Here is a 17,065-nt window from a genome sequence, read left to right as displayed (position 1 = left end):
TTTTGTCCCTGCATTTCCTTTGGACAGGAACAATTCTGGGTTAAAAACTTTGAGATGGGTGGGTAGCCCCATCTGTCAATTAACACCATGTCTATACTGGAGGTGACACCATGTCTATACTGGAGGGGGTCTCTTCAGGTTCCATCTCCTTCTGTCGGGCATTTTGGCTAATGTCATCCTCACTGGATCCTGGGAGCCTTCCACGTGCCTGTTGTTGACTTTCTAGTGATTGCCCTGTTCCCCACTCCACACTGCTGCATATTTCTTCTGTTCATTTTCCTGGCCTTCTGGGCTTCTCTCTTGCATGACATTATTTTTTAATACCTGAGTAATACTTAATACGAGGAGAGGTGCTTAGTCTTACTGCAACGTGATAGGCCTTGTTTGGTAGATAACCTTAGGAGGCCTGGTTTTCTGAAGGGATTAGATACCATTCCAAAGCTATCCCAATATGGTTGTTATGTAAACACAATATCATGTTTATATGACTTTTCTGAGGTTTTTAAATACCATTTGATTTTTACAAGATCTAGATTATTTTTTAAATGTTACTGAAAATATTGTAACCTTTGAAATTAGAGCTTATCATTGAAGTGTGAAGTACTTAGGGACTGGATGTATAATTTGCAAATCGATTCTACTTTAATTATTAAAATTTATAGTTTATGCTTTCTTCTCAAATATGAATCCATATATCTTCTATCTTATTTCAGAATGCATATACTTATTTAATTAAAATTATCAATATCGTGGTTGGGGATTTGGCTCAGTGGTAGAGTGCTTGCCTAGCAAGCTCAAGGCCCTGGGTTCGGTCCCCAGCTCCGAAAAAAAAAAATTATCAATATCGTAAATTCCTCATTAACTCCATAACATTTTAAGACCATGAGTTTCTCTACAATCTCAACAAATTCCATAACACTCATCATTATTAACACTGATTGAACTTCATATTTCAAAGAACAAACTGCCTTTGTAACTCAAATGTGAAGTTTTAGTCCAGAGCCATTGTTTCAGTTACCTGACACTGGGACAAACTAATTGCCAGAAGCAACTTGAAGAGAGAAGGACTTACTTTGGCTCTAAGGTGCATGGCAAAGAAGACAGTGACTGGGACCAGCTACTGTCCCTGGTGGAGGAACTGTGTGCTTATATGAAGAGGGCTGTGCAGGAGGCAAAGAGGAAGTCCTACCTTCTCAGTGCTCAGCCATCTTGCTCCCCCCATATCATTCTGTGTAACCACTAGGTCTAGAGCCCAGAGTTCCTCAGCTTTCTAGAACATCACTACCAAATGGGAACACAATCAAACCCATAGACTTGTGTGGGACATTACACATAGAAACCATAATGCTTTTCCTCAATATATTTATTTCCTTTATTTTTGTTCAGGGACCTCCTGGTTTACCTGGTCTCAAAGGTGATCCTGGCTCCAAGGGTGAAAAGGTAAAAGGACGTCTTATTAGGATTCTAGAACACGAATAGCAGATGTGATAACTTTCTCAAGGCCACTTAAAAGGCAATTTCAAACGATATTTCTGTCTACCTGATTATAGGAAATGATAACAACTTTCAGATTCTCAAATGTTTTTAGAGAAGGAAAAGTGTGCAGATAGTTGTGAAAAAGGTTTCATCAGGAGAGCGATTTCTTAATGAAGCCTTTTAGACACCTTATGGAGAAAGCACGTGGTTACGCTAAGTAACTCTCCCCCAAAAATAGAATGAATAGCAACAGCGACTACTTTTCTGTTTTAAACATGAAAGCAAAAGTTTTAAATCAGAAATGTTTTTGAAATAATAATACGCTCTCCCAGATTTTATATTGTGTTTTACCACATAAAGAAAATGAGCCATTTCTATAATGGAATTACAATCCATTTACATCTCTAGAACTCTGTTAAAGACTAAACAGTCCCTAAAGAATATGAAAGACTTCAGATTAAATGAGATGCTTACTGAAATAATGAGCGCTCTGGTTTTTATCTTACCAACACGCCATTTGGACGTTATTGGGTTTTTTTTTTTTTTTCAGCTTATTGCAGACGAAGCACTAATGATTTTTTTTTTTTTGTAGAAAGCTCTTTTATTTGTACTACTCCATTCTTAATAAAGGCTGCTCTTCCTGTAAGCAGTAATGGTCCACTTAATTATATGGAGGTTCTAAACTCTAGATTTCATGAACAAGACTTATCGAAACCCCTCCATTTCCTTTATAATATGTTTCACGAATTCTACATTCAAGTGTTTTATGACTACAATGTCATCACGGCTATAACATATATTACTATTTTTTTTCTTTAATTTGTATAGGGACATCCTGGTTTAATTGGATTGATTGGCCCTCCAGGAGAACAAGGGGAAAAAGGTGACAGAGGACTTCCTGGGACTCAAGGTTCTCCAGGAGCCAAAGGCGATGGGGTGAGTATAATCAGATGGTTTGGCCATGTCATTACGTCAGCACAATATAGTTACACGTTCACACAGGTTTTTATGATGATCACTGAAGGGCTTTAGGGCACCCATATTCTTACCTGCTTTAGTTTATGCTCCTTTAAAAATATTTTAATAAATTAAAAATATGATTTAAGTTAAAATAATAAAAGACACAATGATGTAGATGTTTGTACCACTTATTCTTGATTCTACATTATAATCCAGTCTTATTTTGAAAGCTTTAGAGATGCCATAATGAATGTCTGTATAGCCCTCATAGCAGTGACTTAAAGCTATATATTGCAACGAATGGTAAAAGTCTTGGATTACTGAACAATAATTCATAACAAAAAATTATTCACTGTCCATAAATTTTCAGATTTTTGCAATATATGTAGCAAACAATGAAAAGGAAATGAACTAATATACTTACTAATTGGATACTCTTCCCCCCTGTAGGGCATCCCAGGTCCTGCTGGTCCCATAGGTCCTCCTGGTCCTCCAGGATTACCAGTAAGTACAAGACAATGGAAATATGAGGTAAACAGCAAGTGTGCCAATGTAACCTATTGTCCTCGTGTTTACCTGTGTGTGTTTCTTTGTGTTTTCTAGGGTCCTGCTGGTCCGAAGGGTAACAAAGGATCTTCTGTAAGTGCTTGTCTCCTTTGAATAGTAGTGCTTCAGTGAAGTCTGTGTCATTTCTCTCTCACTTCATGGCTTGTCATGTTTTCTTTTTAACAGGGACCTACTGGCCAGAAGGGTGACAGTGGTATGCCAGGACCTCCTGGGCCTCCAGTAAGTGTATATTAGCAAGAACGATACTCTTTTAACAGGCATATGGGTGCAGGAAATAGTTTGTCTGGACTTCTATAACAAGGGGAAGGGATATTCTGCCTAAAGTACTGATTTTGTAGGAAAATCCAACATGGTCCCTCAGGTTATCCACCTACATGTCAAGATTTGTTTTTTAACGTGTCATTTCTTACTTATAAATATTTCTTAATTGTATTCTACAATAAACTAATTAAACTTTCGAGATAATTATGTACACTTGGGTCACATGTAATGAAACTAAAGGAATGTATGCTCACAGAATGAACACACACACAAATATATTTATATGTATTTTTTTATTAGCAATGATATTCTTCTGAAGTGTTTGTATTAAACTGTAGACCTATATGTAAGAAATTGTCTTCTGTTTTTTGAGGATATTGGGTTTTTTTTCCTAGCTAAAGTGTCTCCACTATATGTGGGTTTATTTAGTCCAGTCATAGGGCAAAATACAAGCAGAGTGTCCCTGTAGAAGCTGGAAATCCTAGACCAAACTGTCACAGGTTTGGTTTCTTCTGAAAGGTGTAGGAGGAGAAACTACTTTAAACCTCTCAGGTTATACATAACACACTTTTCTTTGATTACTAACCTTGTCTAGATCTGTATCCACGTGACCATATTATTTTTCTTGTCATAAGAATATTAGTGATACTTCACTAGGCCTACCAAATGACTTCAGCTTACCGAATCATATATTCCACAATCCAAATTGTAAGAAAGTTTGCAATCTGAGTTACTGTGTTGAGGGTCAGAAACAGTAAGTGCATATATAGGCAAAAGATGATTTGACCAGTGAGGATATGAATTAACTGTTTAATGTGGTTGTATGATTACATATCAGTAAATTCAATTTATGGAATTTACTTCCAGAGTAATATAGAATAATGTAAGTTATGCATATTTTAATATGTTAATGGGGCAGATCATTTTTTTTAATCCTTCAGAAAATAAGCTACTATTGAATAAAGTTTGGATAACCTAAGAGCTTTGTAACATTATATCTAATCATGGATATAGGTATTCAAATCAAGATTAGTGAATAAATGAGAGTAACCTATGTAATATGTCGCCAAAAATTCATACTATGTTAATTTACAGAAAATGTACTAGTAATTATCTGCTTTGCAGACCTGCCTCAATTTCTCTACCATGTCTTTTCATATATTATATGTCATTAATTTAGCAACGGATAGCTAAGCCAATTAATTTCTAAAACGAGTATTACTAGTAAATAAACTCACAGAATACCTTCTTCTCTGAAGTAATGACACTCACATCAATTTGCTTGCAGGGTCCTCCTGGAGAAGTCATACAGCCATTACCTATTTTGTCACCGAAGAAAACAAGAAGACACACTGAAAGCATCCAGGCCGACGCAGGTGATAATATTCTTGACTACTCAGATGGCATGGAGGAAATATTTGGTTCCCTCAATTCTCTGAAACAAGACATTGAACACATGAAGTTTCCCATGGGTACACAGACCAACCCAGCACGAACATGCAAAGACCTGCAACTCAGCCACCCCGACTTCCCAGATGGTACGTCAGTAATGACTAAAGCGCATACTCTAAGCCGCCCGGCTACCCAAGTGACTTGTCAGTACTTGTTAATATAGTTAATATAGACTCTAAATAAAACTAAAGCAAATTACTATTACTTTTAGCCTTACAGATGGGGAAAAAAACAACATATTTATGCATGCATTCCAAGAAATGCTTTCTAAGGTTCTCTACAAAATCATGTTTTATTGAATTTCGATAGGATTATTTTTGGTTGCTTATTATTAACACGGATACATTTGTCTGTGCAAATGGCTCATAGCATAGTATTATATGTACACTAATATTCATATCACTACATTTATTACATGCTGACTTAATGACTAGTCTTATATTAAAATGATTATGGTAATATTAACTAATATGAGTATGTTAATATGGTTTAGTACATTAATCTTAATAACATGTATAAGAGTAAGTAGGTTAATAGTTGAATATTTGATACATGGGTTTAGTGAATACAATATTTAGGAATAATGATGACTTGTGGGAAAAATTTAGTTTTCAGGCTGGAGGATGTTAAGAAGACTGGGTGCCCTGGCAGAGGATCTAGGCTCAGTACCAGCACCCACTGGTAGCATTTGCTACCTTATCTGTAGCTCCAGTTTCCGGGGATTTTTGGTACTTCTGGCCTCCACAGGCATCAGCACACACACTATTCTCACACACAGTCAGACAAGGCAATCATAGATGTAAAATAAAACTAAACCTTTTTTAAAAAATCATTTTCCTTTTCCTTTGATGCACACATAGCCAAAATTAAATAGAACCAGCCCCCTTAATAGTAATCATACTTTACTGTGCCTGTAGCCTAAAAATGCCTTGTATTTTTTGTTATCTGAGGAATTACCAGAATCGGGTTTGATACATAGATGGCAAAGTCATCTAATTAGTTATTTAATGAGCAGTAAGTACTTATCCAAGTCTCAGTTTTCTAATTTATTCTGAAGTATGCCTCTCTCTCCTTTACTCCCAGGACATTATTGTTTTGTATCATTGATTTTAAATTAATGTTATGATTCATTTATATGTAACTCAGTACGTCTAGAAAAGTCAAACGTAACTCACAAGTAGCACTATAAAATAAAGGCATCACAAAAATGTTATTATCTTAAACATAGTCTATTAACATGAGCAAACAGTAATGAGATCCTGCAGCAATGTGAAGCTCTGATTGTTAAGTCAGTATTTATGTCAAAAGATACATTTAGCTCAGTGACTTAGAAGGAGATTCTAATTTGTAACTGGCATCATGCAAGCAATGAGATAGTGCCATTTAGCTTAACATATGCTACAAAATCACTTTTCCTACTCCAAAGTTTAAAATCCTTGCCAATCAATAGACTCCTGTTGGGTTCATATGACACTTAAATGAATATAAATGAATATGACTATGTCATGTGAGTTATACACTGCAGAACTCTATAAATGATTTAATCAGGCAAAACCGATCACCAGGTGTAAAAGATAAGAACATGCATTGAATTACAAACCACGTATGATGCAGAAGAGCTGAAATGAAAAAGGATGAACACCCTATGGAATGTACTTTCCAATAATCGGGACATAGAAACCCACTTTGCTAAATTTTTACATTACTAATTAATTGAGATTTTCATATTTGTTATATATTTATGAACATTGGTTCTACATACAGGTCCTCATAGTTTAATACAAAAATAACAGCCTAGAGACAGTCCTCTAATTATATGAAAAGGAAAACCCAAGATTGCATATTTTATGTGTTACAAAAATAATATGAATTTATACAATAAGAGAAAGGGTTGATTCTGATCAAAATAATGTCATTAACTTTGATAGTTATATTTCTTCTGAAATAACAAAGAGATCATTAGCCATGATAATAATCAAAAGATTATTCCAGGAAAGTGTGGGGAACATTTGCAAAGTTATGATGAAGCCAGATCCTGATGTTTGTGTAAAACCAAAACATAGCTCACTGAGAGTAAGCAGTCATGAACAGCCTGCAGAGTGATGTGTAGTAAATTAACAAAACAGAAAACCTTGTCAATAATTCTGGGTAAGGAACTGATTGACTATTCTACAGAAAAAAAGATGATGATACCAAGTTTACAATTAAAATAGTCTTAGCTGAGTGTGGAATAAATTAGTCTCTCTCTCTCTCTCTCTCCCTCTCTCTCTCTCTTTCTCTCTCTCTGTGTGTGGGTGTGTGTGTGTGTGTAACATGCATACATGGTGCCATGGAGGCAAAAAGAAAAAAAACAAAAAAAAAAAAAAACATACAATTATAGTTGTGTGCCTCCAGATGGGTTCTGAGAATCAAACCACCTAGAAGAACTTTTTTTTAATTTCATTTAATCTTTTTTTACTGTCAAGATTTTCTCCCCTTACTAGTTCATCTGCTGACTCTTCCACATTCCAAAACTCCTCCCCCACATCTCCACAAGGATGTCCCCACACCACATCACACCCCACACCACACCAGATCTTCCCCCTTCTTGGAACCTCCAGTCTCTTGAGGGTTAGGTGCATCTTTCCTGACTGAGTTCAGACCAGACAGTTCTCTGCTGTGTATGTGCTGGGGCCTCATATCAGCTGGTGTATGCTGTCTGGTTGGTGGCCCAGTGTCTGAGAAACCTTGGGGAGGGGCAGGTTGGTTGAGATTGCTAGTCCTTCTATAAGGTTGCCCTCCTCCTCAGCTTCTTCCAGCTTTTCCGTAATTCAACCACAGTGGTCAGCAGCTTCTGTCAATTGATTGGTTGTTAATATCTATATCTGATTCCTTCAGATGCTTGTTTGGTCTTTTGGAGGGCAGTCATGATAGCACACCATAGCCTCAGCAACAGTGTCAGGTCTTGGATCCTCTCCTTGAGCTGGATCCCAATTTGGGCTGTTGCTAGACCTCGTTTTCCTCAGACTCTTCTTTTTTGTCCCTGAATTTCATTCATACAGAAACAAGTATGGGTCAGAGTGTTTTGGCTGTGGAATGGCAACCCTATCCTTTACTTGATGCCCTGTCTTTCTGGAGGAGGTGGGCTCTACAAGTTACCTCTGCTGCCTGTAGGGCATTGAGTCCTGAGAGTCTCTGACCTCTCAGGTCTCTGGTACATTCTGAAGTTCCCTCCCCCACCTCCAGCCTCCTGAGGTTTTCTGTTTCTGTTCTTTCTGTTGGCCCTCAGGGCTTCAGTCCTGTGTCCCCCCCAACCCAATAGCTGATCAATTTCCCCTCTTCCCCTCCCCCTTCTCTCCCAGGTCCCTCCCTCCCTACCCACTCTTGTGATTGCTTTTATCTCTCTCCAATGTGGGATTGAAGAGTAGTTACTTGGGCCCTCAGGCTTGTTAACCTGCTGGAGTTCTGTGGATTGTATCTTGGGTGTTCTGTACATTTTTTGTGGCTAATATCCATTTATTAGTGAGTGCTCTTAAGCGCTGAGCCTCCTCTCCATCCCTGACGCTGTACCACTTTACCGAACAATTGTATCTTAAGAATTTGTCTATTAATACTTCATTCTGAAGGATATTTAAGGGCACTCTTATTTGAAATAATTGATACAAATTTATTTTTTATAGTGTACAAAACTATAAATTCCTAGAACATACAAAATAATAAAGATGGTGTGAGTGCCAATATTGTAGATTATTTTTATTTATTTATATGGTTTTTCTAAGAAGCTTGCTTAATATGTGAAGGTATTGATAAAAAATGAGAATATTTTTGTTACATAAGATATTCAATTTACACGAAATATATAGAAGACATTGAAATTTAAAGAATTTCTCCTGATTATATGCAGTATTAGGTATTAAAGAATTAGATGATACTGTATATTTTAATTTCCCAATACTAAATGAATTTGAGCTTTTTAAGATTTAAATGGGACTGGAGAAATGGCTCAGTGAGTAGGACTTTTGCATAGCATGAAAATATGAGTTTTGATCGCCAGCTCTCCCTCAAAGCTGGTTATGGATGTACACATCTATAATCCTAATTTTGCCAGAGAGGAGTTCAAAGGATCCCAAGAGCTCACCAGCCAACTCGTCTGTTTGAATGGATGAGTTCCAGTTACACTAAGAGACTCTGTCTCAAGACAAAAGATGCAGAGATAGAAAGAGCACCAAACATTGACCATTGCCTTCCATTCAATTACACACACATGTGCAGATGCAAGTGCACACATATTATAAGCAATGGTAAACTCTTTACATGCAGAAAATTTAAGCTCATAATCAGTGAATTGCTGTAAGTTGAGTTAATATTTGAAATGAAGTAGAAACTTATGTATGGCAGGAAAAGACTGAAGGAATTGTCCCATATGCAATTTATCTTCTAATAACCCTGAGTAAAAATTCATTGTTATTTAAAGAATAACTTTATATTATTCTCATTATTTACTATCTCCACTCACAAAACACCAAATATTAGTCATTAACATAACCAAATTTCTTCTATAACATTTCAGCAATGGCTTTAATAGCAGAGAGCAGTTCATCTTAGGATATCATTCAAAAAAATTGAGTTTATTATAAGAAGTTTTGTTATTAAATGTTATAGCCCCAGAGGCAACATATCAATCACCCTGTTTTGTTACACATGGAAAAATATTGAATTCAGCTCTGAGCTTACTAAGATACGGTGATATATGTGGGACTCGGGCTCAAGTCCACCCTATCCTTATTTGGATGGAGCTTTATTTTGTATGGGTAAACGGAAAGCTCATAGGTGAGAGGGTTACAGTTAAGTGGCAACCAAGGTATGACTGGAATGCTAAGAACTAAGGAGATTATTCCAGGGTGGTTATTTAGATCATTTACAAAGATTTTAAGCAAAAGAAACATAAAGTAACTCTATTCAAATATACACTGATATATGACAAAAACAGAGCATGAAATTTAATATCTAATGTGTTTCATTTTGATACCATTTGCTTTGTACATGAAGGTTTTTTTTTTAACTTCTAGGTGAATATTGGATTGATCCTAACCAAGGCTGCTCAGGTGATTCCTTCAAAGTTTACTGTAATTTCACAGCTGGTGGTGAGACATGCATCTATCCAGACAAAAAATCTGAGGGAGTAAGTACCAATCTATTTGGCAGTGAATGTTGACACTTCCTGCCATGTTTTTGCAATATTGAACTAAACAGGAAAATTATACTGTCGTATTTTCATTTATCTGCTTTTCTTACAGGGTAATTAGAATATTTCATTTGCATAAACATGAATAAGGCACCAAGCTGGTGCTCCTGGTTTACACGTACTTCTTTCCTTCATGTTGTTATCCAGATGTATTCTTTAGGCACCTGCTTGCTCTCAAAAATTCTATGGCTTTCCATGACACAGCACGGCTGAATCTCAGATCTTAGAGAATATATGCTATTCTCTGCCCATTATCACGTGATAAAACTCGCAACTGCATATTATGTTGAAAGTGGAACATTTTATAAACTATTAATCTCTTTTTTAAATGAACACATGCCGACTTTACAAATATTTTGCATATTTGATCTCGCCAAACAAATTCCCTGATTCTCGCTTCACGGTATTTGGATATTGAGGTTTATCTCTAGAGACACAGGCAGATCTTCTGTGTAAAGAACCATATTCAACTCACATAATGATATTGTCTGATATTATACAAGTAGGAAAATATCTATTTACTCTATTCAGTTATTAAACCTCACCTTTCCTATCAAGCAGTGTGGCAGACAGAGGGATGGAAACTACTTAAAATATGTTAGCTAACAATGTGTAGAAAGTCATATATAATTATATATAAACATAATTTATTTACATTTCAAATGTTATCCCCTTTCCCAATTTCCCATTTGTACACCCCCCATCCCATCCACCCACTCCTTCTTCTATGAGGGTGTTCCCTCACTCATCCACCCACTCCTTCCCGCCTTCCTGCCTTCCTGTCTTCCCATCTTGACATTTCCTTACACTGGGCATCAAGCCTTGGCAGGACCAAGGGCTTCCCCTCCCTTTGGTGCCCAACAAGGCCATCCTCTGCTCCATATGCAGCTGGAGCCGTGGGTCTGTCCATGTGTACTCTGGATGGTGGTTTAGTCGCTGGGAGCTCTGGTTGTTTGGTATAATTGTTCTTAGTCTTGAGAAGAAAAGTCTATGATTTAAGCTGGACGAGACAAGCATATTTCCTTGGAAGAAGCCATTTACATAAGACCCCTATTTCTGCTCCCTTATAGCCTGTAATATGCTTTTTGAGTTAGTTTCTCCCTTTTCTTTACTTTTAGCCAGAAAATCTATCAGGAAGGCAATAATAACTCAGTCTTCTGAGTCAACTTCATCCCATGACATTCACAGGATCTAGCTTGAAGGTTATTCATATCTCGTTCTATGCAATACAGGACCCATACGATTCAGAACACTTGTTGGCCTTCTAATCATACCAAATTTTTCTGATAAGCATGCAGACAATGATATTCATAATTTTCATCCATTTTTTAATTTTTTTCTATTCTCTCCCAACAGGTAAGACTTTCATCTTGGCCGAAGGAGAAACCGGGAAGTTGGTACAGTGAATTTAAGAGAGGAAAACTGGTACGTTGCTCCCTCCACATCCAACAAATTCTCTTAAACTCCTTAGGTGAAGCTCCAACCAAGTGTCCTCAGAAGCTGAATCAAATACATAAATAATGCCGTGCAAAGTTCCGCACGCTTCCATAGTTCCCAGCCTTCAGGTCTCAGACATCAGTAATACCTTAAAGCTTAAAGCATTGAATCAAAGTAACTGAAAGGATTTATGAAAAAGAAAGTATAATCAAATGAAAGATGCGGCTTAGCATCATAAAATAGGGGTTTTTTTTTAATAAAAGTAGCAAGAGTCAAAATACATCATCTACCTAGTATCTCTATCTCCATCTATTTGAATTTCTGTCTCCTTGAAACACAATTACTCTTTGTTCCTAATTCAACGAGAATCTGTAGAGTATGCAAGTCTTCCCTCCTTCTCGGTTTCATGAATATAATAAACAATTGACAGCTCGTGTTTTGTGTGAAGCCCATTTTACTTAACTATTTAAATGCAGTGACCAATTCCATGTAATAATTTGCTAGCGATAAAGTAAGATTAGAGCCCTAATTAAATTATATTAAAGGCTGTTAAAATGATTTTTTTCGCTAATTTCTCACTATTTCCCAATAACCCTGGTCATTATTTATTTATTTAATATTTTAAGTGGTATTACTTTCCACAGGTAATAAATTACAGTTTCATCCCCTTACTTATACACATACATCCATATTCAACAATGACTTCTAATGAAGCTTTCCACATGACTTAAAATTTTTTACTTATATAGATATACATGATGCTTTTTCATCTATTTCAGTTGTAATAAACATATATAGGAGTGTATGTTAATTTTATTTTAATTTATTTTACTTTGTGTAATGCATATCTAAAATACATTTCAACCTCACAAAAATCATTGTAATTTGTTACTTAGTAAGATTAAGTAAACTCCATTAAAAATAATAGGGAGATTACAGATTTTCATGAACTCAAACTGAATACTTTATTTAAATTTTGTACTACATACTTTCTGGAACATAGATTACGCCATTCCTGTCAAAATAGTTGAAGATATCATACCTTAGTAATTTGCAACTCAGAACATTTTACTCTGTAAGAACAACATCGTGATTGATATATAAGCTGACTAAAATTTTCTGGGATGCTCTGCTTGATGATGTTGATTTAAAAATAGAACCTATGCTTTACCTGAAAATGGACAAATTCCCATCTATGCTAAGAAGCCAAAACATTGTAGAGGACTAGGACAGTGTTAAAGATTCATGTAAAGTAGATAGATTGCAAGATTTCTGAAGAATCAAACCATATAGAACCCATCCACTGTTTACTTTGTGGCAAGATTCTTTTTTTTTGGTTCTTTTTTTTCGGAGCTGGGGACCAAACCCAGGGCCTTGCGCTTCCTAGGTAAGTGCTCTACCGCTGAGCTAAATCCCCAGCCCAGGTTCTTCATTTTTTGTTCAACAAAAAAATTACTATCTTACCATTTAAAAGATTTACAACTATGCTGAAATATCTCTTAGAGACAGAACATTTGCTTCCTTTACAGTATTTACTTGTTAAAATAAAACCTGGAAGATAAAGTAAATTAGTTTAAAATCTGAGCAGTATTTTAATAACTGAGGTGTGGGGGGTCCCAGTGCTGGGGGCAAAGCCCCTATCTGGCTTTTTTGACTCTTGCCACATTTCTTTATAAAATGATAGTATTCCCTTTAGGATCACCAAGACCTGGCAGTGTTATTCACAGCCAGTATTTAATTATCCCAAGAATGAAGAACTGTAAAAATATAAGAGTAATTGAAAAGGAAGAACAGTCCTGATGTGCCTTATTACTCTTTTCTTCCAGCTTTCCTACTTAGATGTGGAAGGCAATTCCATCAATATGGTACAAATGACATTCCTGAAGCTCCTGACGGCCTCTGCCAGACAAAACTTCACCTACAATTGCCACCAGTCAACGGCTTGGTATGACGTCTTATCAGGAAGCTATGACAAAGCCCTTCGGTTTCTGGGATCGAATGATGAGGAAATGTCCTATGAGAACAACCCACACATCAAAGCTTTATATGATGGCTGTGCGGTAAGTCCAGTCTCAGTCTGCTTCCTTTCCAGGGGTTCGGGCTTGAGAAGCAGTGTGGGCTACTTGGTTAAGGTGCAAATCCAGATGTGTTTCTTAAAGTGGATATCAGTTATTAGGAAGACTTAGTGCTCAGCACTGACATATTAAAATTTAAGATACAACGTATTAGAAACCACCTAGGCACATGGACACATGATACCCTGAAATACAGTCCTAAATATCTAGTTTTGAAGATCTAGCAGAAGGTAACATTAGACCATATGTTGTTATATATGCATCTGATGTTTGAAAAATATTAACAACAGTCACTCAAATTAAATAAAATAAAAACAGTGTACTAACCAACCCCTGAATCTAAGAGTTTAAAAATGACAAAGGAATTATATTATATTATTCATAGACCTTTTTTGTATGTCTTTTGAAAGAAACATCATACCAGCTTTTGAACAATTGTATATTTTTCCCTGGAATTTCATTTATTCTCTAAAATTGTTTTAACATGTGGGAATTTCATATAATAGCAATTGCCTTAGTTTAGAGTTAATGGCCCAAGTGATGTCAGTTACAAACAACAAAGTCCATTACTTTAGCAATCTGAGTTTTGGTACAAGAAAAAAGAAGAAGAGGGGGAAAGTGAGTCAGAAAAAGATCTAGAAAGCTCCCCGGTGTATTGCACTGTTGTGGTTATAAAATTAACCACTGTAGAAATATTTGACTTTTAACTAACTGATCTGAATTCCTACGCTTTTGCCATCAAAACTGGTGGTGTGAACCTGGAAGAATGGAACCTCGAAGGTCCATTAGGTGGGCTAAGGTCTCATGCAAGAGCCAACTTTAATTAGAGCATCAGACAATTTATGTTCTGAAGAAATAAAGAATACATGAGCTCAAGCAGAATAGAAATTCAAAGATGGGGCCTGCTTGAAAACACCTTTTGAATAACAAAAGCAAGCAACATTGTGTAATCGAAAGCAAACCCACTCATGCGTACTACACTTGGGAGGGGCACAGAAGCAAATTCCAAGAATAAACCCATGCTTAGGAGGACCAGAGGAAATTCTGTCAGAATTCTCATCACGCAGCTCAGTGTCTCATCACACATGGACAGTGTTATTCTGATTTCTCCTAAAATAATTTAATTTTGTTTTTGTACCTTTAAACCTAAATTAGTAAGAATTTCTTATTTATGTATGACTCAGTAGACACATTTCATATGGAGTTATATGTTTTCACTCAGATTCCTTTTAACCATGCATAATCAAACAATTGAAATCATACAGCAAAGTCTAATTGTCAACAAAGTTTAAATCTTCATGTGACATCATTGATTTAAAAAAAAGAATTTTTACCAAGTTATTGGTGATCTCTTCTCTTTCACTTTTATAGCTCAGATCAGATAATTAACTAAGGAAATAACATGTATTTTAAAAGTGATGAAATAACTTTTAATTTCTGCTTAACTTTACAGTCCCGAAAAGGCTATGAAAAGACAGTGATTGAGATCAATACTCCGAAAATTGATCAAGTACCCATCATTGATGTAATGATCAATGATTTTGGTGATCAGAATCAGAAGTTTGGATTTGAAGTTGGTCCAGCTTGCTTTCTTGGCTAAGATTAGGATGAAGACCATATGAAACCAACAGAAAAAATACCTTGGTGCCGCCAATCCATTTTATGCCACATGCAAGTTTTGAAGAAGGACGGTATAGGAAACCTGTTTAGGAATCACTGATGCCTGACAGAGGCACAGTCCGAGGAAAGAAGTTCTGGTAGTCATAACCATGTAAGGTAGTGGCTGAGATGGCAACAGGGCTGATTCTTGATTCTCAACCCTCATCTCTCCTTTTCCTATTTGGATTTTGTTGGTGCTGTAGAAAACAAAAAGAGAGAAAATATATATTCGTAAAAAACAAAATGGTGCTCATTCCCATCCATCAAAGATATAGTAAAAGTGTGTTTCATAAATTGTAATTATTTTATGTACAGTTCTACACTGTCTTCCCTGTGTCCATTTCCAAAACTTGCACGTGACTCTGAATCCCACCTATCTCGAATTTTGTGACAGTTGTGCAACTGTGATGACAATAAATATTGTGATACAAAATCTCAAGTTGTATTTCTGCTCACTCTAATTGCCTTTCTTTGATTGATAATAAAATGCCTTTGTATGTGTTGATGTTGAAGAGTTCAGTTATTTGATGTCACTGACGAATTTCACAGTGGTCAAACCCAGACATGCCCATCATCCCTGTTCTGCTAAGAGTAACTTTTTGAGTTTCAGCCAGAAACGTCACGCATTTTAAAAATTAATTCAGTGCTATACCTCGAAAATTTTCTTCTCAGAACCCAGACTTCACCAAATACTTGTATATATGGAAAACAAGAAAATTTATATTTTTGGACAGGAAAATATGTATGAGAAATTGTTCTTAACATCCACCCAGGAAATAAGTTTTTGTACAATTATTTCTCTAACTAATCTTCTTTCATTGTCTTCAGTGCGCTTCAGTAATGCAAACTGATATTAAAGATGGAAAATAAGCAATTGTTTATGAATTTGTGCAATGTTAGGTTTTTAACAATGGACTTTTAAAATCTGATACAAGTGGCATAGTCCAAAATATTATTTTACTTGCCCAATGAATACAGTTCCTTTATTTAAAAGTAATTATTTTCAACATCTGACCAACCTAGTAGCTAAATATATAGGGTGGACTGTTTCAAAAGTCATATTTGCTCAAGACAATCAATTCCTCTCTTTTTTTTCCACTAAGGTATTTTTCTTTCACATACCTTGGAGTAGCAATAAAATTTTAAAATCACCAACTGAATTTTGTATCTATTTTAAGTAATATATGTAAGACTTGAAAATAAATGTTTTATTATAATTTCTTATATGAAGTGTTAAATTAATTGATACCAGATACCACTGGAACATTTATCAACTGATAATTTATCTCAAAGAACATAATCTGTAATCTTGACATTTAAAAGTGAACATTTGTAATTCGGAATTTCTTTATTTCTGAAACCAAGTTTGTAAATGTCCTTTGGAGGAAGGAGATATGAATTTTATCAATAAATCAAGTCTTGTCTACCTGGATTGGTCATTTTCTTTCTTAAGCAGGTTGCAATTCACTCTTATCTACAAAAAGACTTTTGATTGTCACACTTGACCATCCAGAAGAGAAATCTGTAACCCTTGCATGTTAACCTTCAAAGATAAGTTCTCAAATATAGTTGATGATGGCATACATTTCCAAGAAAATGATAACTTATATTTAGCATTTCAAAATGGCCTTTACAGGTCTCATACAGGTTCATGACTTCAAAACTAAAAATATTTTCCCAGCAAATTATTAATTCTTTAAATCATACATGAGATAATGTTAGTTTAGGAAGAAAGTTTTCATAGAAGTTAAATTACATGCATTAAAGAAAGAATATGTTGTATATTAACTTATGCCAAAGTAGTTGTCTTTTTAATGAAATGAATTTGATAGCTAAGATAATAAATGCAGACACACTTTGTCCATTTTTTGTTTGGACATGATCTTTTATCTGACATGAGGATTTTTCTCTCTTTCCTTGGATGATTTCATCTGGACAATAAATAAAACCAGGA

At 35.6% G+C, this 17,065-nt stretch overlaps 1 protein-coding gene across 1 annotated transcript in view; it reads left to right on the top strand.

Annotated features, from left to right (window-relative positions):
- Nucleotides 1-16,543, top strand: part of Col11a1 (collagen type XI alpha 1 chain) — a 189,869-nt gene extending 173,326 nt beyond the window's left edge. The window contains 10 exon segments of the mRNA XM_032897445.1: nucleotides 1,387-1,440; nucleotides 2,305-2,412; nucleotides 2,887-2,940; nucleotides 3,040-3,075; nucleotides 3,169-3,222; nucleotides 4,553-4,802; nucleotides 9,765-9,877; nucleotides 11,297-11,365; nucleotides 13,204-13,437; nucleotides 14,906-16,543. Coding sequence (XP_032753336.1) covers nucleotides 1,387-1,440; nucleotides 2,305-2,412; nucleotides 2,887-2,940; nucleotides 3,040-3,075; nucleotides 3,169-3,222; nucleotides 4,553-4,802; nucleotides 9,765-9,877; nucleotides 11,297-11,365; nucleotides 13,204-13,437; nucleotides 14,906-15,052 — 1,119 coding nt within the window. The 3' untranslated portion in view covers nucleotides 15,053-16,543.
- Nucleotides 16,544-17,065: the final 522 nt, after the last annotated feature.

The sequence above is a fragment of the Rattus rattus genome, chromosome 3 (genome assembly GCF_011064425.1).
Source record: "Rattus rattus isolate New Zealand chromosome 3, Rrattus_CSIRO_v1, whole genome shotgun sequence".
Lineage (NCBI taxonomy): Eukaryota > Metazoa > Chordata > Mammalia > Rodentia > Muridae > Rattus > Rattus rattus.
Note: the sequence above shows the minus strand (reverse complement) of the source record. Positions and strands in the feature narration are given on the sequence as shown.